Source organism: Equus quagga, unplaced genomic scaffold (genome assembly GCF_021613505.1).
Source record: "Equus quagga isolate Etosha38 unplaced genomic scaffold, UCLA_HA_Equagga_1.0 73442_RagTag, whole genome shotgun sequence".
Lineage (NCBI taxonomy): Eukaryota > Metazoa > Chordata > Mammalia > Perissodactyla > Equidae > Equus > Equus quagga.
Genome location: NW_025802777.1, coordinates 1,258,258 through 1,284,698, shown reverse-complemented (window position 1 = coordinate 1,284,698; position 26,441 = coordinate 1,258,258). Strand labels below are relative to the sequence as shown.

The 26,441-nt window shown below is 44.3% G+C and overlaps 1 protein-coding gene across 1 annotated transcript; it reads left to right on the top strand.

Moving 5' to 3' along the window:
• Positions 1–1,845: 1,845 nt before the first annotated feature.
• Positions 1,846–11,650, top strand: U2AF1 (U2 small nuclear RNA auxiliary factor 1). The gene is made up of 7 exons (XM_046651701.1): positions 1,846–1,984; positions 5,776–5,842; positions 9,212–9,261; positions 9,427–9,525; positions 10,059–10,192; positions 10,279–10,371; positions 11,364–11,650. The coding sequence occupies exons 3-7, from the start codon at positions 9,232–9,234 to the stop codon at positions 11,509–11,511; spliced, it is 504 nt and encodes a 167-aa protein (XP_046507657.1). The 5' UTR covers positions 1,846–1,984; positions 5,776–5,842; positions 9,212–9,231; the 3' UTR covers positions 11,512–11,650.
• The last annotated feature ends 14,791 nt before the right edge of the window (positions 11,651–26,441 follow it).

Here is a 26,441-nt window from a genome sequence, read left to right as displayed (position 1 = left end):
ACACTCGTATTCTCATTTCAGGGAGATCTGGTTTTAGTTTCTGAGAAACAAAATCACCTCCTAAAAAAATGAAGATAACGATTTCTGCTAACTTGTTCTTTTTTATAATTTAAGCTGGAAGTAAAACATAGGTGTCTCTACAATTAAAAACATTGTCAGTTATGCATTTGAAGTTATGCACAGTTTTCTAATCCAAGTGCAGATTAGCTAACATCATCTCTGTGATAGTAAATCACACATCTTCTTTTACTTTTCTTTTCATTTCAGTAGTTAAATAAGCGGATCACTAAAGTTTATTGCTAGAAAAATTTTGACTAATATACTAAACTCTAAATAATTCCTTGGGCATCATGACGTGGAAGCCACCTCGGGAAGCACAGGAACGAGGGTTGCTTCAGCTCTGTGGAGCAGTTGAGTATTAGTTGTTCATGCAGGCATTCTCCCCATTCTGAGATTTTTTAAAATAAGTTCTTCATTTTTAGGTGAGTCCCTGAAGATGTAATGTTGTATACTCAAGTTAGATAATCTAGATTAAGACCTGTAAGTTTGTAAATATATATACTAATCATTTTCCTCCCCTGACAAGTTCAGATTTTTCCATCTTTATTGCTCCTTAATAATAAATCAGTGGCCAATCCATCTTCATGGTCCATCAAATTTCATTGAGGCCCTTTGATCTTAACTCTGGATTGGCTATCTAAACATATGGCACTTGCTAAAAAATTGAATCTGCAAGGTAACCTTCCCACCTCTGCTAGTCTCAGTGTGAATGGGGCCCATCTAGTAAGATTTCATAGTTCATCGCAGATCTCTTGAGCCACCTGGCACTGCTGCCACACTTGCCAGATCGTCCAGGTGTTTGAACAGCATTAAGGGAGAGCTTTGCGATAGGGACAGACGGTGGCCTTGTGTGGTTCCTCCAGTCAGGTTGAGCTCCCCCAGTAGTTGCTTTTTACTGTATTGAAACCAGGAGAATTATTTATTTCAGACGTGTTTTTGGAAATTTCCTGTTGGTCTGGTATCATGGATGAGAGAACCTGGACTTTGTGTTCTGTTTGATGTAGGTCATGATTGCACTTCATGGGCACTGTGTATGAAGCGCACACACAGAGGGGAGGGGGACTTGCCCAAGCCCAGGCGGCTGGGAGCAGAGGCAGGATCTTGACCCTCACTACACTGTCTCTCAAGAGAGAATTTCGTCGTGGAGGACTAGAGAACAGGTGCATTTCAAGTTAAATTTAGTTTTAAATTAACATCCTGTTTAAGAAAAAACAATAGAGCAGAGAAAGTTCAGAGCGGAGGGGATTTGACTGAGGAGGAATCAAGTTAGAATCAGAGTGTCTTTATTGAAAAAGTAGTGTGTGTGTGGAAGGGCAAATTCAAGCTAAGGACAGTCCTCCCCCAGCATCCACGGGCATTGGTTCCAGGACCCCCGCGGATACCAAAATCCACGGATGCTCAAGTCCCTGGTATAAAATGGTGTAGTGTTTGCATGTAACCTACACACATCCTCCCGAGTAATTTAAATCATCTCTAGATTACTTGTAATACCTAATACGCTGTAAATGTGGTGGAAGTAGTGGTTATACTGTATTGTTTAGGGAATAACGAGAGGAAGAAAAGTCTGTGCAAGTTCGGTACAGATGCAGCTGTTCTAGGTCTTTCCATCCAGCGTTGGTTGACTCTGCAGATGCTGAACCCGCAGGTACAGACCGACTGTAGTCCTAAAATTATAGGCAGGAAGGAGAAGGTACCTGCTACCAACAAAAAATGATGTGCGTATGTTTTTGTAAAGTAAAAGAAAAGTAGTTTGATAGCATATATCACGTTGATGACGTATTTCCATCTCTTTGATGTCTTCCCAGAAAAATAATCGGCTCTTATTTCCCTTTACAGAGTCAACTGTTCCTTCTATTTCAAAATTGGAGCATGTCGTCATGGAGACAGATGCTCTCGGTTGCACAATAAACCGACCTTTAGCCAGGTTTGTTTGTTTTTTCCTTTTTCCCTGTTTTCATGTAAATTAGCAGAACTTCGTGTACTTTGCGCAGGTAGTTAATAATTTCCATGTATCCAGCAGGTCGTTTTTTCTCCAGTTGCTTTATTTTCCATTTGTGTTCATGAGTGTGTTCTGTTGTTTAAGTGAGAGTGAGGCAGGTGAACCAGCCCCCGTGGAAGGTCTGTGAGCACCGTTCCGTGTTCTTGCCATTAGAGAAACTTGAAAGATAAGTTTTTAATGTTTGCACGTTGGCTGGGACCACTCTCCGTGCCTTGCCGCCCTGCCTGCGCCCTGATAGACGTGGTCCAGAGGGTAGCCCCGCCAGCACCGACTTGGCCTCTTTTCCAGGCCCCGGTGGCTGCAGGTGGGCTTTCTGCTGTCTCCCTCTCCGGGCAGCAGAGGAGGCTGAGCGAGCGGCCTGCGGGAGACGTGGGCGTGCTTGTCACAGACCCACGCATGTGCCCTGCACTCAGGGCTTCTCAGTCCTCCTGGGTGTCCTCTCTTTTGGACCCCTAGTTGAGGAAACAGCAGTTTGCTTTAAAAGAAACATTAAAAATGAAACTCAGCATTAGAAGTTGGGCGTTTCCCGTTGGGGCTTTCTGGCTGGTCTGCTCAGTCAACTGAGAAATGCCGTTGTCTTGGGCTTAGGCCTGCTGTGAGTTCAGATCAATCAGAAGTTAGAATTTTTGATAGTTTGTTTTTGGTTAATTGAAGAAAAGGCAAAGGTTTGCACCCTACAAGTGATCGCTGGTGAATTAAAGGGAGAAAGCACCTCTCGTAGGAACGGAAAACTTCCGTCTGTGTTGAACTGAACACTTGGAATTGGAAAAATCTGTGCTTCAGTCCTTGCACACTGAGGGCTGCTGAGCTCCTTCTCATGCCCGTGGTCCTAGCGCGCAGCCTCTGACCACTGGTACCTGTTACCTGTGACCCTGCACGCTGCAGCCTCTGCCTTTGAGCTCGTGTCTTTCTGTTCACATGTAACAGAATAGACATTTATGTTTTCCTGTAAGTATTTAAGAAAATCAGCCAATTGATGTAAGAAAGAGACATTGGTAGTATTTTCTAATTTAAGCCCATAGAAAACTCTACAATTTAATGTGTTTTTAGAAGGGGGGTGATGGCTTTCCTCTCCCCGTTATTCCTGATTACCAAGTGGTTACTATAACAAGAATGTATCTTCTAGTAGCTTTAGACGTGTCTCTTTTTTGAATTTTACAATATTGGAGGACTTGCTTTAAATTTTCTGTTTTTTGTAGATCTTTTTTAGTGCTCTGATTTATGAATTAAATCTCCCCAACTAAGCTAGTGGCCATAGATTGGGTGGTAACTATGCATCTTCAGTGTCCACTGAGTTCTTTGATTTGGGGGTAACTTATAGAGGTACCAAGTGTTGGGCTGAGAGAGAGAAAGCTCCCCTATTATGAAAGTTTTCTGTAAGTCACCCACAGACACTTGGTTTATTTTCTTTCTGAATCACTGATTACCTAGACTGTTAACCTGAAGTTAATTTGGGCACTATGGATCAAAATGAGGCAATGACTCCATTGAAGTGTGGTGGGGTCGGTTGTGTTAACTTGAGCATCTTGTTTTGCTTTGCTTGGTTGGTTTTAGGTAATCTTGGCCACCACTGATTTTAATGGACCTGCATTGCCCCCTTTAAGTGAAGTTTCTTTCATGAAACAGCCACTTCCCTGAGTGTGACCTAAAATCACTTTTCCTGTTGAATAATTGGGCTCAGTATAGCTTTCCATCAAAGTTGTCACACTCTGGTGCTTCCAGTTGGAAACTGAGTCCATCGGCTTTGGAACATCTGAGGCCCCAGATCAGTTGACTCGGGGCAGTGCCAGATGGCTTGGGGAAGGTGCCAGGCCCTGAGTGGAGGGTCTGCGTGTCACATGTGGTCTGGCTGTCGGATGTTCCCCCAAAGTGGGTTTCTAGCAGCAGACCTCGGACTGGGGAGTTCTCACAGAACCACCCCCCTTTAAATGGAGTGCAAGTGGAACTGGCTGGTTTTGTAAAGCCACTTACAAAACTGCTTTGGACACATGTTGAGACTGAACATTTATTTTTCTAAATCATGTGGTTTGTTGGTTCAGCTTGTGAATCTCTAGTGTATTCAGTGTGGGTTTCTTTTTAAGCTTCGTACAGTGATGTGGACATTAAGATTCATGTAATATATTAGCCTACTAACTTAAACATGGTTTGTTTTTTCAGACAACTTGATTTTAAGAAGAACGGTACAATGTAAGGTTTCAAGTCTGCCTGATCCAGTTTAAAGCACAAGGGCTAAAAGGATTTTTTCCCTTAAAAGAAGGATCGGAAAAGAGCAAATGTTTTAAGCTATTGTATTATGTAAACAGAGATCCCACCAAGAAAATGTAAATATGATAGGTGTCCATGAGAGTTAGGAAACCCATGTGGTGTGCCTGTTTCCTACAAGACCAGAGAGCTTGATGGGCTGCATACAGTAGAGTCACGCATTTGGTTTTAAAAAAGTAATTTTGTATGGGGAATATGATTATATGTGAGTTTTCCGACATCTTGGTGTCTGCTAGCTTGAAGTGTAAGAAAATGTTAGCATTCTATTATTTATCTTACATTAAAACACTTTAATAACGTGGGACTATAAGTAACAATTACAGTTTCTTCTTGGTTGCTGGCTGACTTGACCGAAGTCACTGCTCCAACTCTGTTTTCATAATATGATGGTTTGGGTATTCTCTTCAGAAGACACGTGTCTGACTTGCGGGAAACAAACAAGCAAACAAGCGTTTAGCCATTTGCAAACAAGTTGTCTCTTTGCAATTGTCTAATATATGCACAGCAGCCAGTAGAATTCCCCTTTTTATTTTTTTTTCCCCGCAGACCATCTTGATTCAAAACATCTATCGTAATCCCCAAAACAGTGCACAGACGGCTGACGGCTCACACTGTAAGTCCCACAGTTGGAGAAATTTTTTTAAAACAATGGTGTTAAAGAGCCCACTCTTAATTGAGACAAACAATGTTGGCTTCTGAGCTGCTGACATAGAGCTGTTGCAAACAGGACAAGGTGCTGGAAGTCCTTGGTGCCTACAGCAAGAACTCGATACTTGGCCACGTTCAGGAGGCTGTCCTAGGGAAGGTCACTGGCGGGCCTCTTCCCTTGATTGACACTTGTTAATGAGAGGGGTCCGTCATGTGGCATTTGAACAGTATCAGCCCATCATTGGTCTTCACAGTGACTGAACCCCTGGCATTTATTAAGTTCTTTCTGTAAAATTAAAAATCTTAGGAATATTTAGGAAGCAATAAGGTAAGTTGCCCAATAAGTGTGGGTTTTATTTCACCATTATAATTTTTCCTCTAGGAAGTGGAGATTTCATGATATGTAATTATTGTATTTCTCTAATACAGTAATTTCACCATCCGTTTATACAGGCACTTTTTTCTCTCAGTTGTTGATTAAAAGTTTTCTGTAGCATCCAAGAATACTGCGGTGGTAGCCTGCCGAGTTATTTGCACTTTTAATTGGATTGGAACTTTGAAGTGGAGAATTTTTCCATTCTGTGACCAGAAATACAATATTAGCATATCATGGGATCTCTGTCACATTGCAGTGTTAGGGTGCTCCAAGACAGCCATCAACTAAGAGAAAACATCTCTGCTTCAAAAGAAAATAACTTGCTCTTTTTTCAGCACTGAGTCTTGACTGAAGCGATCGCCACAGGAAACCGGTTAAGTGTTTAAATTTAATTTTCCGTAATATAAAGTTGTTGCGTTTTGTATTTCAGACCATTGCCCTCTTGAACATTTACCGTAACCCTCAAAACTCTTCCCAGTCTGCTGACGGTTTGCGCTGTAAGTTCATACAAGTTCCTTCCCTGGTCCCCTGGGCTTGCGTGTCAGAGCTCAGTGTCAGCTCCACCTGGTCTGCGCTGTAGTGTCAAGGACCGCCTTTCTCTAGAGGTGTCGAGAGCTTTTGTCCCATGGCCCTGTGGAAACCGCTGCTTGAGATGTGACTCCTGCCCCCCGATCTGAGGAGACAGTGACTGGAAAGGGCGCCCTTTGCACTAGCCCAGAGCTGCTCTCGCTTCGCTCCGCCCGCCGTCCCAGGGAGAGCGAGCTTGGGCGTGACTGTGCGGGTGCTCTCCCACTTCAGAGCAGCAGTATTGGGAACTCTCTCTCACTTTAAAACCAGTCATTCTGAAATTATTTTTCAGATTTTCTTTCTTATTAGACATTTTTCCCTTAAACTCTGTTTTGGAGATCATGCTTTCATTGTGAGAGCCTCGCTTTGAGGATGTTTCCCAAGTGAGGGTCCTCCGAGTTGCATTGAGCCCCCAGTTTTCCTCGACACCAGCCCTGTGCCGACTCGGTTTTTAATCAGATGCTTTATGCAGGTCTCCAGCCTCAGGAGTTAGTGTACTGCATTTGGAAAATACGGGGTCCTTGCTGGGGAACTAGCTCTCAAGTGGGTGTTCAATAGATATTATGATTTCTTCCTCTATTGAGAAGTACCAGATTGAAGTTAGGAATATTGTATTTACTGAGGGCTAGTTTTTAGAGAACAGGATACATAGTAGTTTCATTGGAAAGTTCAAAAAACTGAAAGTTAAATTTTATAGCTACTGAGCTGTAGAATCAATTTAGTCATATGGATAAATTGAAATGAACATCCTGGACTCTTGCTAAAACCAAGAGGTCCAAACCCAAAGGTAGATGCTTCTTCCTCACCGACTGATGTTAAAGCTGTAAAAACTAAGTGAAGGCGCTATCAGAAGTACCCCCGGATAGCCACAGACCTACCAATGCGCCCTTGGCCGTGAGCCCTCAGTTTATAGGGTGAAATGGTCCGAGCGGGCGCCACCCACTCGAGCCAGCCCCAAACTGGGAGGCCTCCCGGTTCCGCGCCTGCGAGTGCACTGGCGCTTGTCTCTGCGGGGGAGGGGCTGGGAAGTTTTTTCTCACAAGACACTAGATGTTTTTCGATGCTAATACTGACCTTATAGTAGGGAATTCATTTCTTTCCCTAAATCTGATGGTTTAAACTACCTAGGTTTGGTTTTGTTTTGTTTTTTAAGATCAATAGGTGGAGGGTAATGTTTATATATGGACTTAATAATGATATTTTTAACAGCCTGCCCTGGGGTAAAAATGAGTGAAAAGTGGGTGACTGAGGAACAACAATTAATAACTCTTTGCCCTCATTGTTTATTTGGGGACTGCGTATGCTTTATTGACAAAAGAATGTTGTATTAGTTTTCTTTGTGTCTTTATTTGCGATTCACAGTACTCTTGTTTTGTGTATGCTACAAAATAAAAGTTTAGCTGTGCAAAATATTCCAATTCTGGGGTCCAGATTGTACAAATTAAATGAAATTCTCATTCTACAATCTAGGAAGAAAATCAGTTTAAGTTGGTAAACCAGAAGTATTTGGCATCAGAGCCTTCCAATAAAATTTCAACCAGCTAGGTTCCTTAATTTCCTAAAATTACTGGCTGTTTTTTAACATACCCTTTCATCTGTAGAAAAATAAGCTTTCTATGCTTAGATTAAACTTAAATATGAGTCCCAATTTAAGAATGTTTCTGTAAGAAAACTGTGTATTTTTCAAGTTGTATTATTTAAAATATATTGAGTCATGTAGGTAATTTTTGTTTTTTTGTCAATCTCTGCCTTTCAAGTCATTTGGATTGACTCATAAGTTTTAAGCAGAGTATAGAAGATAAAATATGCCCACGATCAAGCATTTTCAAATATGAACTTTCCAGAAGCTATTAAAATACAAGATTCTATGGTACATGGTAATGATAGAAATATCATGATTTCAGCCAGTGTTTTAACCACAACCAAAACTTGATTCTCAATCGTGCTACGACTTGGAGCATGTGGATTTGTTTTTTCTCTTCTCATTTTTTCTGAGGTCGAGAAGGAAGTTAATTTTAAACCTTAAAACCTGCCCTTTGGAATGGGCTTCTCTTGGCGAGGTTTTCTCTTGTTCAGTACTTGGTTTCTGTTCAGGAAAGGGGATCGTTCCTGCAGCTTTTAAATTGGGACGGGCTGTCGAGAGGAGCAGTTGTGGCCTGATGCGTTCAGTGTTGAGTTCTAAAGCAAGCCACATTCCTGGAAATTCAAAAATAACTGAAATGCAGGGAGCCATCCATGGGCCAGAAAGTGAACTAAATTATTCTCAGAATCAAAAGATTGAAGTGAGAGAGCCAGAAAATTTCTCAAAAGCACAGTCTGGGATATGCCACAGCCCAGATGCCCTTGGTGGGGTGTACAGAGGAGGCCACAGTCCAGGAATGTGGCCGTGGAAGGGGACACTTGAAGAGTAAGCTGGCCCAGTTTGAAGCTGCCGCTGGGTGGGCTCCCGATCTAGTGTTTGGAGCATCAGTTTATTGACACACCAGCTTTGTGATTTCTCAGATTTAGGTTAAGAGAACTCTAGAATTCGAATGGTAAAATTTGGTAGAGAGAATGACAATGGGGATAGAATGTAAATTTGCAAAATCTACCCACACAGTGGACATGACTTCACTTAGTGCATGTGAATTATGAAGAAGAATGAACTTGATGAAATTAGTTTTGGAATATAAAATAAGAATGCTTTCCTGAACAAAGCATTGTAACTTTCCCTTTATTCAGAGGGCATTCAGAATACTGTAATTGAACTTGGTAATTCTACTGAGTCTTTATTGATGGTCATTTGGGTTTTAATCACATCAGAAAGAATTTCCTGGCATTCTGTGTGGCTGATAATCTGTAAAATAAACTAGTCAGGAACATAAGCTCTGAATCGCTTACCCTCCTTTCAGCTGTCATTTTAACCTAATAAAGGGGGGAAATCAGTGTGGTTACTTGGCCTCTATTTTAAATCTTAAAAGGAAGAAAATTCTCATTTAAAAATTTCTTGAGAGTCAACTTTTTCCTCACTCTTTCTGAAAATGTGGCCCTTTGATGCTGATTAAAATTTGTTGTGGTTTTAATATTTTAATAGCCAGAATTGAGACTGTCATAAGGGGCATTTAAAAATGTCACCACACTTCACAATTTTAACAACTGGCTGTGTAATGCAGTATCTGCAGTGCTCCACGAGAATGCAACTCTGTTGTGCTTTCTCTCTAGATAACCTCATGTGTGTTACTGTAGCAGTGTGAGTTTAAGCACGAGCTCTCTCAGGTCCCGTGCCCTGCTCTAACCAGCCAGATTTCTGTTGTCTGCAGGTGCTGTGAGCGATGTCGAGATGCAGGAACACTATGATGAGTTTTTCGAGGTGAGATCATTGACTATTTGAAACTGATAGACCTGTTCATTTTCTCTATCTGTTTGGGAGGAGTTCATTTTTCCTCATTAAAAACAATACTTACCCGTGAATTATGTTGAATTACTCTTTCATCTTTAATGTGTCATGAGCCTAACACCACTGTCCCTCCTCCAGGAGGTTTTTACAGAAATGGAGGAGAAGTACGGTGAAGTTGAGGAGATGAACGTCTGTGATAACCTTGGCGATCACCTCGTTGGGAATGTGTATGTCAAGGTAGGAGTCAGGAGTGAGGTATAAGGGGTGCTTGCTGTGCTTTGTTAGCTGTGAACCTTGACGTTGGTACTATTCACGACTTTCCATGCACTGACTCGGCCCTCTCCTGGCTGGACGCCCATACGAGATAGAAGCTCGAGTAGAAGGACTGACGGGCCTCCGTGCTCATGGTTCTTCTGGTGTCACATATCTTCATCGCTGTTGGTTAGAGGCTGTTTGTACTGGGGAGAAGTTGCTTTATATGTTCTTGGTTTTGTTTTAATAAAGCTTTCATTGCCTATGCCAGTCATTACATTTGCTCTTTTAACCAATCGAATTTGAAAACCAAGGCAACATAGTTGGCATAATCTTGGACCATCACAAAATTAAGTAAGCTAATTGTAAAGAAAGGATTGTCTGGTTTTTAAATTGCTGTACAACATTACTCTGCCTTTTTTATTTTACCTACATGAACATATAACATATTTGCATCAGTAATTGAAAACATTTGTGATTAAAGTGTGGTGGCAAGCATTCTTGATTTATCATTTCAGTTTCGCCGTGAAGAAGATGCGGAAAAGGCTGTGATTGACTTGAACAACCGCTGGTTTAACGGACAGCCGATCCATGCGGAGCTCTCTCCCGTGACCGACTTCAGAGAAGCCTGCTGCCGCCAGTATGAGATGGGGTAGGTGTGGGCAGCCTGGAGCTGCTGCGTTGTTGGGAAGCTAGTGTGCTGTGCACTGACGTAACGATGGTGGTTCTTTCCCTCAGAGAGTGCACACGAGGAGGCTTCTGCAACTTCATGCACCTGAAGCCCATCTCGAGGGAGCTGCGGCGGGAGCTGTACGGGCGCCGGCGCAAGAAGTGAGTGTTGCAGTGGGTCTGTCGTAGCTTTGAATTGCTGTTATTGTTTTCAAATGAAGTTTGGCCTGTTATTTCTGTTCTTTAAAAGGCACTGCTTAGAATGTAGTGCATATTTTAAAGCACACAAACCTACTCTTTGAAGTAGACTTTGTATGCATACCTCTCCCTCCTCCCCAAGTAGAGATCAACCTCAGTGACTAAGCAGGGGCCTGGTTCAGCAGGTGACCTGAAAATGCAGCTCGTGTGTGCGGCCTGTACGCTCCGGGTCGGGTGCCGTGCCTTCCTTTACATACTGCACGTTTCCCTTGGGGTTTCTTGGTTTTTTTTGGATTGGGGAGGTTTCCTTGGTTTGATTTTTGGAGAGGGGTGGTGGCCTCGCCCCTGTGGACCACCGGCACAGTTGAGCACGGTCACCTCTGTCTGGTCCTGGTGTTTCCATGCAGGTATTGGGGAGAATAATGAGTCACTCTCCTGCTTAGTTTCAGCTCTGACCCCAGGGAGGTTCTCAGCCCTCTCCTGTTACACATAAATAAGGAAAGGCAGATGTTGCTCGTGATTCTGCTTTGTCAACAAAAAGAAGCATAAGGGAAAAGAATCCTGCTTCCACCCCCTCCTCCCCCCAGTCAGCCTGATGGACACCTCAGCCCATGAGCCTCTGAGCAGGGACTGGGCTGGGGGGGAACCTGACACTGGTGTCAGGTGAGGGTGAGGGATGGGTACGTCCAGTTCACCTTTTTCATTATGATTTCCCCGGATCCTTTGTTGGCGCTACAGAATATGGAGGCTGTCGGACCTCTTCGGTTCTGAGATGCCCTTTTTGCCCTGACACTTGCACATCTTAGCGTCTGGGTGTGCAGCTGTGAACTGGCGTTGGTGTGAATCTGCGCTGGTGTCATCAGCTCAGTGAAAGGGAGTGTTTGAGTGTTGGGCACTGTGATTTGGGTGTGTGTTGGCCTGGGTGCCATGGTTTTGTTTCTTTTCCTTGCTTGCAGGCATAGATCGAGGTCCCGGTCTCGGGAGCGTCGCTCGCGGTCTCGGGACCGTGGTCGCGGTGGTGGCGGCGGCGGCGGTGGAGGCGGTGGGGGACGGGAGCGTGACCGGAGGCGGTCGAGAGATCGTGAAAGATCTGGGCGATTCTGAGCCATGCCGTTTTTACCGTATGTCTGCTAGAAAGTGTTGTAGTTGATTGACCAAACCAGTTCATAATGGGAATTTTTTTAAAAAACAACAAAAAAAAACAAAGATGGGTTTCTGAATAAAATTTGTAGTGACAACAGTATTGTTGGTGTAACTTATTTCTTGTGGAAAGTGGTTCTTTTAAATCTCTTCCTTTGCACACCTGCACGTCGTCAGTCCTTGAGGTAAAGGTTAGTATCCATCAGTCACTTGGGGGATGAAGGACACTGTGTTTTAAAACCAGGATGTGAAATAAAACACCCAGCAGTGGAGGGAAAATTCGTATGGGGGAAGTCAAATCTGTTTCTCCTTGTCTGCATATTAGCAGTGATCCCGCGTTCTCGCTGAGGCTGTGAGTAGCCTGGTGTGGGGAGCCTGTTGAAGTCCCTTTCCTTACTAATGAGTAAATCATTGCTGAGACGTAACTGGATTGTGCCGGCATTGCTAGGACAGCTCATCTTTCTGAGAAAATGCAGTCAGTGGACCCTGTCTGTGTTACATTTTTCTTACCTACCCATGAGATTTCTAGTTTTGCTTCCAGAGCTGCTGTGCATTCCTGAAACGTGAGTGGGAGGGAAAGCAGGAGTGTGCTCTGTGTAGCGCGGGAGCCGCTCGTCACGTTTCCATGTTCTGTCATAACTGATGGCAGCATCACGGCTCAACTAGGTTACAGGAGACACAGAAGCCCTCTAATGCAGACCTGCCTTTCTGTAGAACTTCCCTGTTTGGTGTCGCGTTCCCTAAACTGTCTTCCTTGTTGTGACTCGGGGTGGTCTGCATGCTGGCAGTGTGACTCGTGACAGCTGTTGGCTTGTTCCAGGTTCATGCCTCCCCTCAGCTGGGAGTGAAGAGTTTTTCTTAGGAGAACTTCATACCTAAAGGCAAGCCAAAACCTGATCCCAGTGACCTTCTCAGGCCGTTACCAGGCGTCTGCGTGCTTCATTGTGACAGACCTGCAGACTCTGGGCGGCTGTGGTGCTGGGGTCCCAGGAGTGGGTGTGCCGGCCTGTGAGCTCTGCTGGGCGTGGAGAGGAGACCACCATGCCGCAGCTGCACAGCTGTTGAGGATTTGAAGGCAGTGCTGCTGACTGGATCAGCTTATTTCATGGGAGTCAGTTCGGATGAGCTCAAGAGAGATTCTAGCGATGGAACATTAGTTTTATTCAGGTTTGGTGTCTGTTGAAATTATTTTTTTGCAATAGTGGGCAGGTGATTTGGCGTGAAGTAGTGTCAGTTTTAAGGTGATCTAGGACGTTTGTTTTAAATCATCTCATCCCCCCTCCCCCCAGAAAGTACCAATCCTTCCATTTTCCTACCTAAGTTTGGTTGCAGTCGTGGAGATTATTGAGTCATTTCCACTGCATCTGAAGGAAGGAATGTGGTGACAATTTTATTTTGTGTTTTGTAACTTTGATTAGAATCACCTTTTTCTGTGCAAGTCTCTCTAAAACGTAAGTGAAAATCCCATCGAAAGTGTCTTTAAAGATCACCACTGAAGTCGGAAAGACGAGCTCACGGACTGGAGCAGGACCCTGCCTGCGCCTCCTTCCGCGCCAGGCGCAGGTCTGGACAGAAGAGTCCAGGGGGTTGGGCCCAAAGAGGCCCACCAGGTCGCCGCTGGTCCTGGGATGCGTGGCCTGCGGTCGGCAAAGAGCAGCCGCGTAACCGGCCCTGCAGTCCGCCCACGGCAGAGGGAGTGCAGGCTTTCACACGGCCCTGGGTCGAAGGAGGTCTCTCTCAAGAGGGGAAGAAAGCCACTTGAAATGATTGTGATTTGTGATGAGTTCGGGCCCAGATATCACTGTAAAATGTTTCTTGTCCTGAATGTTACATCTGTCAAGACTGAAACCAAGTGGAGGACAGCTGCGGGAATGAACTCCCGATCAGGTGTCAGCACATCCTGTCCAGCAGTCGTGTCAAGTAACTCAGCTCCTGCTTGCGGCAGGTTTTCTGCTTGCTGTTTTGACCCAGTAGGCATAACAGATGATCTGACAGACGCGTGTGTGTAGAGTAATTAGACATCACTTTAAAGATTTCTAGCATGGATGAATGGAGTCAGCAGTGCCCCACTAATTGGAGAAAGTTCGCTTCCTCTGAATGAACTAGTGTTGAAGGAAGGATTAGTGATGTGGAAATTGCACTGTCTAAACTCAGTGGTTAATTGTCACTTCTCAATTCAAGATTCCTTATTTACCAAAAGCGGGTAAAACTGAAAATCATTTCTCAAAACAAAGAATTTTGATGCAAAGGACAGAAACAACAGCATTGCAAGTTTGCTTCTAGAGCCTTTGCAATAGGAAGTCAGACTAAGGCCTTGGTGCATTTGGATGTCACGTGGGGCTCGAGTGTGGCTGACCCTAATTAGATTTGGCTTTGTTTAGTCCAGGGTTCCCAGGCTTGTGGATTTCACAGACCATGTGAATTCTCCCAGAGAAACAAACCTGGTCGTCAACATAGAACTGTATCTTGCACTTTGCCAAGTGAGACTTTTTAAATTGTTCTCACCAAGTTTCACCATCATTTGCTGAAAGAGCATTTTATTTGTTTTTAATTTTTTATTTTATTTTTTGAGGAAGATTAGCTAACATCTGCCACCAGTCCTCTTTTTGCTGAGGAAGACTGGCCCTGAGCTAACATCCATGCCCATCTTCCTCTACTTTATATGTGGCACGCCTGCCACAGCATGGCTTGCCAAGTGGTGCCATGTCTGCACCTGGGATCCGAACTGGTGAAGCCCTGGGCCACCGAAGCAGAATGTGCGAACTTAATCGCTGCACCACTGGGCTGGCCCCCATTTTCATTTTTTATTGCAGAAATTTTTAAACAAACAAAAGTGGAGACAATTGTAATGAAGCCCCAGATACTTGAACCTTGCATACTTCAGTTTGCATCCCTAACATATAAGGACTTTTCCACGCTACAATCTCAGAAAAGGACAACCCCTGATTAAGCTCAGCTCTGTGAACAACTCCCGTTTTCGTATTATTTTTGTATTTCTTTGGGTCCAAGGTTTGGCAGCCACAGGCTTGGCCAGCACGATCGGGGTTACGGCACATATGTGCATGCCAAAAGTGAGCAAAGTGGAATAAATGCCTAGTTAGCACTTAGAATTTCCAGCTGGCATTCCAGGGCAAAACCAAGCAAGGACTCCAGCTTTGAGAAATGGATGTTCAGTAGAACAGGCAGTTCAGACAGCTGTGGTGAGAGCTCGCTCAGGGCCACACCGGCAGCTTAGGACGTGGACGGGGCCTGTCTGGGGCCTGGGGATGAGAACCTGAAGGCTTTGGAAGGCAAAACAGATTCCCTTCCTTGCCTATCCAAACTCAGGCAAGGGAGTCATAGGGGACATGGAACAAAGCAGGAAGAAAAGGGACCTCGTTAATCCCACTTAATCCAGGTAACCTTGGGAGAAACAGGAGGAAAGAGCTTTGGAAATATTAAGTAAATTGACCAGGCTGTCCCAGCGCTAGTCAGCGACAGCACGGAGAACTAGTTTGAGCGATGACAATACAGGCCGTACTGGCTGTGTAATTAGAAGTGCCCAGAGGTGTGAGGATGTCTGACTGTATCTGGCTCCAGCCTTGTTTCTCAGTCGGCTCTGGGCTCCGCCCCGCATGGGGTTTGTATCACCTCGGGTGAATAGCAAGTGGCTGCAGCCTCTCTGGGCCTTATGGGGCCTTAAATGCAGACGCAGGTGCAGGCCAGGCCTGAGGAAGGGCCCTCTTCCCCCAAAACAGCCAGCATTTTAGGGCTCGTTGACCCAAATCGGTGCTGCTTATTTTTCCAATCAGAGAATGAACAGCTTCTAAATCCTCTACATGAAGTGAGTGTGATACTGAGAAAACCTCACAAAAGTGGGACACACAAAAAACTACGGGGGTGTCTGAGTTCTGGATATGGATGCAGAAACCCTCAGTGTGATGTTGGCAAACAATCTAGCAGCATATTAAAGTAAATTTGCCACAATTAAGTGGCGTTTATTCTAGGAATTTGAGGATGAATGATATCAAATACTTAATTTGTTCTGTTTGTTTTGGTAGGAGATTTCCAATCATGCTTATGTTGTATCTCTTAGCTGGCTCCATGTTTGTCATATTTTTAATGAGGCGCAGGATGCATACAGCAAAGTATTGAACGTGTAAGTGTGGATTAAGGAACAATGAGGAAGTGAGCATCCTCGCGTGAACCACCTGGGTCGAGAAGCAGCACACTGCCAGCACCGGATCAGCTGTCACGGCCTCAAACTCTTCCTCTCCCAGAGGGACCAGCTCTCAACATGTGCGTCATCGCGTTGATTTTATTATCTTACGATCTGCATAAGCTTCATTAAACATCACAGTTTTCCCTGTTTTTGAATTTTGTATAAATGGAATCTGCGTATTATCTGTCCTGCTCTTGCTTAGCTTGTTTGCAACAGTGAAAATGTTGGACATAACTCACTTGAAACTTGCGGTGTATCAGTGTGGTAAGGAAGGAACAGAGTAGTTAATACACGGTGCTGTCACCGCTGACCAGCTGGAAGAACAGGAGGAGAACGGGGCGGGGGGCACTTCCAGGCAGAGGGAATGGTGGGGTAAATTCCCCGAGGCGAGAATGAGGTTAGCCTTGTGGATCAAAATAGGCTGGCACCAGGCTGTGCTGTGGAAACAACCCTGACCTATGGGCAGCTCTTCTCGCCCTCCCCGGACATGTCCATTGAGGGCTGCTGCAACCCCCTTTGCTGTCATCACTCAGGGCCAGCTGGGGGGCGGCCCCATCTGGATGGAGCGTTGCCAGCCTGCTGGCTCTTCAGGGCTCTAATCAGAATGACGCAGGAACTTCCTTCCATGCCCCATCAGTCAAAGCAAGTCACATAGCTGCCTATGACCGCGGCCAGAGGGGTGCCTGACGGAGCAGTCCTGGGACACTGGGCAGGCAGCAGTGTCTCCCACAGAGTGTTCAAGGCGCCCTTCCCCAGAAAGAGAGAGTCAAGGAGACATTGTACAGGCCTCTCGGCTTGCAAAGGACCTGGAGGTCTGTTCTGAGTCGAGGGAAGGGTTTGATGCTTTCACAGCAGTGTCTCACTGCAGTGTGGAGAATACTCCAAAGATGGGTCCCAGGGGAAGAAGGGAGACCAAGGGGGAAGCTGTTGCCATGGTCCAGGCCTGCGGGGAAGGCAGCGTGGACCCTGAGCGGGTGGGCGAGGCCGTGGAGTCTGGGCTCGCTGTTCCAGTTTTGTTTTGTTTCTTTTAGCCCTTCTGGTGGAGGTGCAGTGGCAGTCACTGTGGTTTCCATTTGCATGTCCATCGTGAGCTCATGACATGGGGTGCCTTCTCATGCTCTTGGCCATTGGCATTTCTCTTTGTGAAGCACCTGTTGAAATCTTTGCCCACTTTTTAAAAAAATTGAGTCATTTGTCTTTTTCTTATTTATTTCTAGGAGTTCTTTACATGGTCTGGAGATGAGGCCTGGGCTGATGTGTGTTGCATGTATGTCCCCCAGCCCATGGCTTGCCTTTTCCCCCTCTCCAGGTGTATTCTGATGAACACGTGTCCTTAAACTGAATCTAGTCCAACCCATCAATCTTCCTTTTATGGACAGTGCTCCCTGGCTCGTGTGGAAGCATCGTCACCTCCCCAGGTTCCTGCTCGTGTTCCGTCTTTGCCATGAGCTTTGGTGACCACCTTTCACATTCATGTCTGTGATTTCTCTCCAATCGTGTTGTGTGTGTGATGTGAGGTTGGTTCTTTTTCTCCGCAGGTGTCCAGTTGCTCCAGCACCATATACTATAAAGACCATGGCTTTTCCTCGCTGAACTGGGGGTGCCTTTGTGGGGAATCAGAGCCCACGCGTCCGCTCTGGATTCTCTTCTGTCCCGTGGGTCTGTTATAGATCCTTGTGCCCGGCATATGAGCCAACAGGATTCGCAGGCAGGTCCGAGGTGGGAGGGGGAGTGGACACTCAAGGTGACCTCCATGGGCTTTCACTTCAGTCGAATTCTTTGTCTTCATGAGCTTTGTTACTAAGAAAGCTGACTGGAGAACGTGAACTTGGGTGTTAAGGCCCAAAGAACTTGTGGTACCACCTCCATTCGTGGTTTGACCTGGGGTCAGCCCAGGTCTGCAGAGCATGCCCCGCCACCTGGATGGCCCGTGGTGGCAGATGTGACGAGAAAAAGAACTTTCGTTTTTCTGAATTGCTGCCTCAGCATTTCACGGTATGAGAACCCTGCTCACACCCAGAGTTGGGACAGTTAGATAAGGACCTGAGCCTAGGACGCCCGCCAAAAGCTCCCGCTCTGCCGTTCCCAGGGCGCCTTTTAAAATAACCACTTAGAGGTGAGCCTGTGAAATGTTAGTGACTTCCGCCCCACCCACCTTATCAATAATGGGTGTTGCCCTCTGTCTACCTCCTGCTCGCTAGGGACCCGGACGGAGGACGCTCTTTCCCAGCTCTTTGCGCCCCCACACTGGCATCTGTAAGTAAGAAATCTGACTACTTTCACTGCGTGGGTGTACGGAATTGCACCTTCAATCAAAACGACCCCAGGGTTTTCACTTCCCCAAAGCTGAAGCTCGGATGCTGAGGGAGCCACCTGCTGACCCCGTGTGGAGGGCTTGTGCCCTCACTCAGCAGGTCACAATCTGCATGCTCTTCATTCAGTACACAGCTCGGGCTTCCCAGCACAAGAGAGAAAAGAGGGTAAGTCCCCAGCGTTTGCACCTTTTAAACAGAAGAGTGTCCTCCAGTCGAGAAATATGGACAAGTCGCTGTCGGAGCCTCGTCATCCACCGAGCAGATGCTCCACACCTCTCCTGCATGAGGAGGGAGGGGGCAGCGAGGAGAGGAGGCAGCGTCACCTGACCGTAGTGCATGTGGCTTCCTCGTGGAAATGCAATGCTGGATTTAAAGGGATGACTCCCACCCCCGGCATTCCTCAGTGTTCTCTCAGCCCCCTGGGCGGAAGCTGGTGGTGGTCCAGAGTGGGCTGGGGAGGGCACCCACCCTCGTCAAGGCTGTCCTCCCTGCTCCGCTGCTCCTCCTGGTTCCAGGGTGGACAGTCGGCTTCCACCCCAGGAAGGCTCTGAACAGGTGGGAACCAGGCTGAAATTAGCTCAAGGGCTGCCCGGCAGCCCACGCTGAGACCACGCCCCCCATCCTGCCTCACGGGAGCTCAGACCAGGAGCTCAGACTCGCCCCAGGGAGGCTCCCCGCAGCTGTGGGAGAGATCAAGTGAAAACAAGGCTAGCTGTCCATAACTGCCAGAACTGGGAAAATATAACTCTCCTCCCCCGTAAATTCCTGAGAGAGAACATCCAAAGCTGAAGTCACCTTCTTCTCTTCAAAGTTCAGAGACAGTGAAGCTCAAGGCCTCTGCTGCCCACCGCATCTTATGTGATGGGAGTTTCTCAACCAAACGGTCCTGAGGCCAACCAGGTGGTGGCCTTCCCATGCACCTGTTCCAGGAGCAGTAGGACAGAGCTGAAAAGGCAGCCCCTGCAAGTCCACAGGGCCTGTCAGCAGAGGCCCCTGCCCAGGGCTCATCAGACCAGCCCGGGACCCAACAGGCCTGATGGCTTGTGCAGACGGAGTGGTATGGCTCCTAGGAAGGGGACCAACCCTTCATCCCCCTTGGGACTTGCTGTTAAAGTGAGCAAAAGAGCTCAAGCCCCCAAAACGGAGCCTCCATCTCAGGACAGAACTGCAGTCTTCTGCTCAGAAGATGCCAGGCATGTCCAGGGGTGCCGGCTCACTCACAGCTGGGGCTTCTTCCGGGAGCACCGTCAAACCCTACACAGCAGGGCCTTAGCTCAGAAAATCCCCACCCACACCTGGTGCACAAACATCCAGGCACCTGCTTCAAATCCCACATCTTTTTTTTTTTTTAACATGTTGAATCACATGAAATTGCTTTTTATAGGTCACAAAAGATCCAACACCAGCAATTTCATGTGGTTCAACCTGACATATCCCAAGGTTGCGTTGATTGTCACTGCAGAAAAGGCATGAAGTTCAGCCGGGAAAGCAGAGACGCAGGAGTCAGAATCTGGGTCCTAATCCTGGCTTAGCTGTGGACATTGGGCCAGTCCCTCGACCTCTCCAAGCCTCATTGTACCCACCTCCTACGATTGTTGGAAGGATTCCATTAGTTGGTAAAGGTAGAGTTCGTCATTCCAGGCACATGCATGGTGAGTGCTCAGTATGGTTAGTTGTTACTAGTAGCAATAGTGCTAGTAACTGAGGGTCAGATATGCGTGGTGGGAAGAAGGACAAGCAGAGGAGTCAGTAGGAACCCTCACAGGCTTGTTTGACAACGTGAAGAGTTGACAGATAGTGTAAAAAGTTACTGAGTCCAAAACTTATACTCTGAAAATGACAAAACATTGTTGGAAGAGGTAAAAGTAGACCTAAGGAAACAGATATCCCATGTTCATGGGCCAGCAGACTTACTGCCCAGATCAAAAGGAATAAAATACTTAGGAATAAATGTAACCAAGGAAGTGCAAGACCTGTACACTGAAAATTACAAAACATTGATGAAAGAAATTAAAGAAGAGTTAAATAGATGGAAAGACAGCCCGTGTTGACAGATGGGAAGCTTTAATATTGTTAAGATGGCAGTACTCCCCCAAGACGATTGACAGATTCAATGCAAACCCCATCATAATCCTCACGGCATTTTTGCAGAAATGAAAAAGCTGATCCTAACATTTTTAAGAAATGGCAAGGGACCCCAAATAGCCAAGACAATCTTGAAAAAGAAGAACAAAGTTGGGAGACTTGCACTTCCTGATTTCAAAAGTTAGTACAAACTTGTAATAATAAAAACAGTGTGGTTCTGGCATAAGGATAGACATATAGACCAATGGAAGAGAATTGAGGATCTAGAAAGAAACCCTATGGGCACATGTATGGTCAATTGATTTTTTTTTTTTTAAGATTTTATTTTTTCCTTTTTCTCCCCAAAGCCCCCCAGTACATAGTTGTATATTCTTCGTTGTGGGTCCTTCTAGTTGTGGCATGTGGGACGCTGCCTCAGCGTGGTTTGATGAGCAGTGTCATGTCCGCGCCCAGGATTCGAACCAACGAAATGCTGGGCCGCCTGCAGCAGAGCGTGCGAACTTAACCACTCGGCCACGGGGCCAGCCCCTGGTCAATTGATTTTTGACAAGGGTGCCAAGACTAGTCAATGGGGAGAGAATAGTCTCTTCAACAAATAGTGCTGAGGCAGCTGGACACCCACGTGCAGAAGACTGATGTTGGGTTCTTACCTCACACCAGGTACAAAAAGTCAAATCAAGATGGATCAAAAACCTAAATATAAGAATTAAAAAGAATTAAAACCATAAAACTCATTGAAGACGACATGGGGGTAAATGTCGATGACCTTGGATTTGGCACTGGCTCCTTAGATATGATACCAAAAGCACAAGCAACAAAAGAAAAAAAAAAAAGATAAGTTAGAGTTCATCAAAACTGAAAACTTGGTGCATCAAAAGACACTATCAAGAGGGTGAAAAGACACCCACAGAATGGGAGAAAATATTCGCAAATCATATATCTGACAAGGGTCCAGTATCCAGAATATATGAAGAACTCTTTCAACTCAACAACAAAAAGACAACCTAATTTAAAAGTGGGCAAAGGATCTGAATAGACGTTTCTCCAAAGGAGTCAAATGACCAGTAAACACGTGAAAAATACTCGGCACCATTTGTCATTAGGGAAATGCAAATCAAAACCACAGTCAGATACCAGTTCAAACCCAATAGGATGGTTATGATCAAAATGACAAATGATAGGGGCTGGCCCTGTGCCCTGGTGGTTAAGTTCGGTGGGCTCCGCTTTGGCGGCCCAGGTTTGCCGGTTTGGATCCTGGGCACAGACCTATACCACTTGTCAGCCATGCTATGGCAGCGACCCACATACAAAATGGAGGAAGATTGGCACAGATGTTAGTTCAGGGCTAATCTTCCTCAGCAAAAAAACCATAAAACAAAACCAAAAACCAGCAAATGATAGCAAGTGTTCGTGAGGGTGTGGACAAATTGGAACCCTCATACATTCCTAGTGGGAATGTAAAATGGTATAGCTGCTGTGGAAAAGTTTGGCAGTTTCTTCCCAGGTATTTCTATTCCTGGGTTTATACCCCCCAAAAATGAAAATGTATGTCCACACAAAAACTTGTACATGAGCATTCATAGCAATATTAATCAGCCAAAAGGTCGAAACAACATAAATGTCCATGGACTGATGAATGGATAAATAAACCATGGGATGTCCATGTGATAGTGTTTTATTAGACAATAAAAATAAATGAAGTACTCTTCTGTATTACAACATGCATGAACCTTAAAATGTGATGCCACATGAAGGAAGCCAGTCACAAAGGGTCACATATTATATGATCCCATTTATATGAAAAGTCCAGAACAGGCAAATCCGGAGACAGAAAGATGAGTGTTGCCCAGAGCTGGGGGTGTGGAAGCATTGGCTAAGGGGTGTGGGGTGTGAGGTTTCTTTCCACAGTGATGAGAATGTTCTAAAATTGACTAGAGATGGTTCCCCAACTCTGAGTATACTAAAAGCCATTGAATTGTACACTTTAAATGGATGAATTGCATGGTATGTGAATTGTATCAGTAAAATTGTTACAAATGAAAAGTTATTGAAACAAACATAATGTACACCTGAAATTTACACAATGGTATAACCAATATGATCTCAATAATTTTTTTTAATTGAGGTTATGATAGTTTACAACCTTGGGACATTTCAGTTGTACCTTATTATCTGTCAGTCATGTTATAGGTGCACCGCTTCACCCGTTATGCTCACCCTCCAACCCCGCTTCCCCCTGATAACCACTAATCTGTTCTCTTTGTCCTTGTGTTTGTTAATCTTCCACATATGAGTGGAGTCATACAGAGATTGTCTTTCTCTGTCTGGCTTATTTTACTTAACATAATACCCTCAATGTCCATCCATGTTGTTGTGAGTGGGACAATTTTATCCTTTTTTATGGCTCAGTAATATTCCCATATATATATATATATATATATATATATATATATGCCACATCTTCTTTATCCAGTCATCAGCCGATGGGCACTTAGGTTGCTTCCATGTCTTGGCTGTTGTAAATAACGCTGCAATGAACATAGGGGTGCATGGGTCTCTTTGAATTGCTGATTTCAAGTTATTTGGGTAGATATCCAGTAGTGGGATGGCTGGGTCATATGGATATTTCTAGTTTTAATTTTTTGAGAAATCTCCATACTATTTCCCATAGTGGCTGCACCAGTTTGCATTCCCACCAGCAGTGTATGAGGGTTCCTTTTTCTCCACAACCTCTCCGACGTTGCTTATTTTTTGTTTTGGTTACTTTAGCCATTCTAACAGGTGTAAGGTGTTATCTTAGTGTAGTTCTCACTTGCATCTCCGTGATGATCAGTGATGATGAGCATCTTTTCATGTGCCTATTGGCCATCTATATATCTTCTTTGGAGAAATGTCTGTTCATATCCCCTGCCCATTTTGTGATCGAGTTGTTTGATTTTTTGTTGTTGTTGAGTTGTGTGAGTTCTTTATATATTATGGAGATTAACTCTTTGTTGGATATGTGACTTGCAAATCTTCGTTCCTAGTTGGTGGGTTGTTTTTTTGTTTCAATCCTGTTTTCCCTTGCCTTGAAGAAGCTCTTTAGTCTAATGAAGTCCCACTTGTTTATTCTTTCTATTGTTTCCCTTGTCTGAGAAGACATGTCTGAAAAGATCCTTTTAAGACTGATGTCAAAGAGTGTACTGCCTATATTTTCTTCTAGAAGTCCTATGGTTTCAGGTCTTACCTTTAAGTCTTTAATCCATTTTGAGTTTATTTTTGTGAATGGTGTAAAAGAATGGCCTACTTTCATTCTTTTGCATATGGCTGTCCAGTTTTCCCAACACCATTTGTTGAAGAGACTGTCTTTTCTCCATTGTATGTTCTCAGCTCCTTTGTCGAAGATTAGCTGTCCATAGATGTGTGGTTTTATTTCTGGGCTTTCAGTTCTGTTCCGTTGATCTGTGTGCCTGTTTTTGTACCAGTACCATGCTGTTTTGATCACTATGGCTTTGTAGTACATTTTGAAGTCAGGGATTGTGATGCCTCCAGCTTTGTTCTTTTTTCTCAGGATTGCTTTAGCAATTTGGGGTCTTTGGTTGCCCCCTATGAATTTTAGGATTCTTTGTTCTATTTCTGTGAAGAGTGTCATTGGGATTCTGATTGGGATTGCATTGAATCTGTAGATTGCTTTGGGTAGTATGGACATTTAAACTATATTTATTCTTCTAATCCATGTGCATGGGCTCTCTTTCCATCTTTTTATGTTGTCATCTGTTTCTTTCAGGAAAGTCTTGTAGTTTTCATTGTATAGGTCTTTCACTTCCTTGGTTAAATTTATTCCAAGATCTTTTATTCTTCTTGTTGTGATTGTGAATGGGATTGTGTTCTTGAGTTCTCTTTCTATTAGTTCATTATGAGAGTACAGAAATGCAGCTGATTTATGTAAGTTGATTTTGTACCCTGCAACTTTGCTGTAATTGTTGATTACTTCTAGTAGCTTCCCAATGGATTTTTTAGGGCTTTCTATATATAAGATCCTGTTGTCTGCAGATAGCGAGAGTTTCACTTCTTCATTGCCTATTTGGATTCCTTTTATTCCTTTCTCTTGCCTAATTGCTCTGGCCAAAACCTCCAGTACTATGTTGAATAAGAGTGGGGAGAGTGGCACACTTGCCTTGTTCCTGTTCTCAGAGGGATGGCATTCAGTTTTTCCCCATTGAGTGTGATCTTGGCTGTGGGTTTGTCATATATGGCCTTTATTATGTTGAGGGACTTTCCTTCTATACCCATTTTATTGAGAGGTGATTTTTTTTTTTTTTATCATAAATGGCTGTTGGATCTTGTCAAATGCTTTCTCTGTGTCTATTGAGATGATCATGTGGTTTTTGTTCCTCATTTTGTTAATGTGGTGTATCACGTTGATTGACTTGTGGATGTTGACCAATCCCTGTGTCCCTGGTATAAATCCCACTTGATCATGGTGTATGATTTTTTAACGTATTGCTATATTCGGTTTGCCAATTCTTTATTGAGGATTTTTGCATCTATGTTCATCAGTGATATTGGCCTGTAGTTTTCCTTCTTTGTGTTGTCCTTATCTGGTTTTGGTATCAGGGTGATGTTGGCCTTGTAGAATGTGTTAGGACGTGCTCCATCTTCCTCAATTTTCTGGAACAGTTTGAGAAGGATAGGTATTAAACCTTCTTTGAATGTTTGGTAGAATTCTCCAGAGAAGCCGTCTGGTCCTGGACTTTTATTTTTGGGGAGGTTTTTGATTACTATTTCAATCTCTTTACTTGTGATTGGTCTATTCAGATTCTCTCTTTCTTCCTGATTCAGTTTGGGAGGTTGTATGAGACTAAGAATTTATCCATTTCTTCTAGGTTGTCCAGTTTGTTGGCATATAGTTTTTCATAGTATTCTCTTAGAATCTTTTGTATTTCTGTGGTATCTGTTGTGACTTCTCCTCTTTCATTTATGATTTTATTTATTTTAGTCTTTTTTTGTTAGCCTGGCTAAGGGTTTCTCAATTTTGTTTATTTTCTCAGAGAACCAGCTCTTTGTTTCATTGATCCTTTCTACTGTCTTTTTTGTTTCAATATTGTTTATTTCTGCACTAATTTTTATTATTTCCCTTCTTCTACTGACTTTAGGCTTTGTTTTTTCTTCTTTTTCTAATTCTGTTAGGTATAGTTTGAGATTGCTTATTTGAGATTTTTCTTGTTTGTTGAGGTGAGCCTGTATTTCGATGAATTTCCCTCCTAGGATCACTTTTGCTGCATCCCAAATGAGTTGGTATGGCGTGTTTTCATTTTCATTTGTCTCCAGATAATATTTGATTTCTCCTTTAATTTCTTCAATGATCCACTGGTTGTTCGGTAGCGTGTTGTTCAATCTCCACATCTTTGCCCCTTTCCCAGCTTTATTCTTGTAATTGATTTCTAGTTTCATAGCGTTATGGTCGGAAGAGATGCTTGATATTATTTCGATCCTCTTAAATTTGTTGAGGCTTGCTTTGTTTCCCAACATACGGTCTGTCCTTGAGACTGTTCCATGCGCGCCTGAGAGAAGTGTAACCTGCTGTTTTGGAGGGAGTGTTCTCTGTAGATCTGTTAAGTCCAGCTGGTCTAGTTTCTCATTTAATTCTACAATTTCCTTCTTGACTTTCAGTCTGGATGATCTATGCATTGGTGTTAGTGGGGTGTTGAGGTCCCCTACTATTACTGTATTGTTGATATCTCTTTTTAGTTTTGTTAATAGTTGCTTTACAAAATTTGGTGCTCCTGTGTTGGGTGCATATATATTTATAAGTGACCTCAATAAAATTTTTCAAAGATTTTTATGAAAAAATGTTATTGGAACAAGAACTAGCATTTATGTTTATTGTATAAAATAGATATTGTCTAAAGTTCATCAATCAAGAAAAAGAAATGCAGGATGTTGTCTGCATTATGGAGATGAATACCATAGGAATGAAAAAAGAAATGGCTGAAGACATCACCTCTGAGACCTGGAACTGGGGGTGGGAGAGGCGCAGGCTGCTCCTCTCATTAGCTCTTCTCCTGTTTGCTTTATTACCCTGTGGGTGCAGAAACATTTCCTGCTGTCCTGTCCTGTACCGGGAAGACGCAGCCTCGGGTCCTGCGTCTCCCAGACACACCTCCCTCATCTGCCGCAACCACCTGCCACTTGCTGAGCTTCACGCCCTTCCGCTGGCCCTTAGGGAACTTGGATGCAGTGGCAGCAAACTCCATCACGACAGACATTTATTATAACCTACATAATAAAGCCAGAATCCACGAATCTAACTG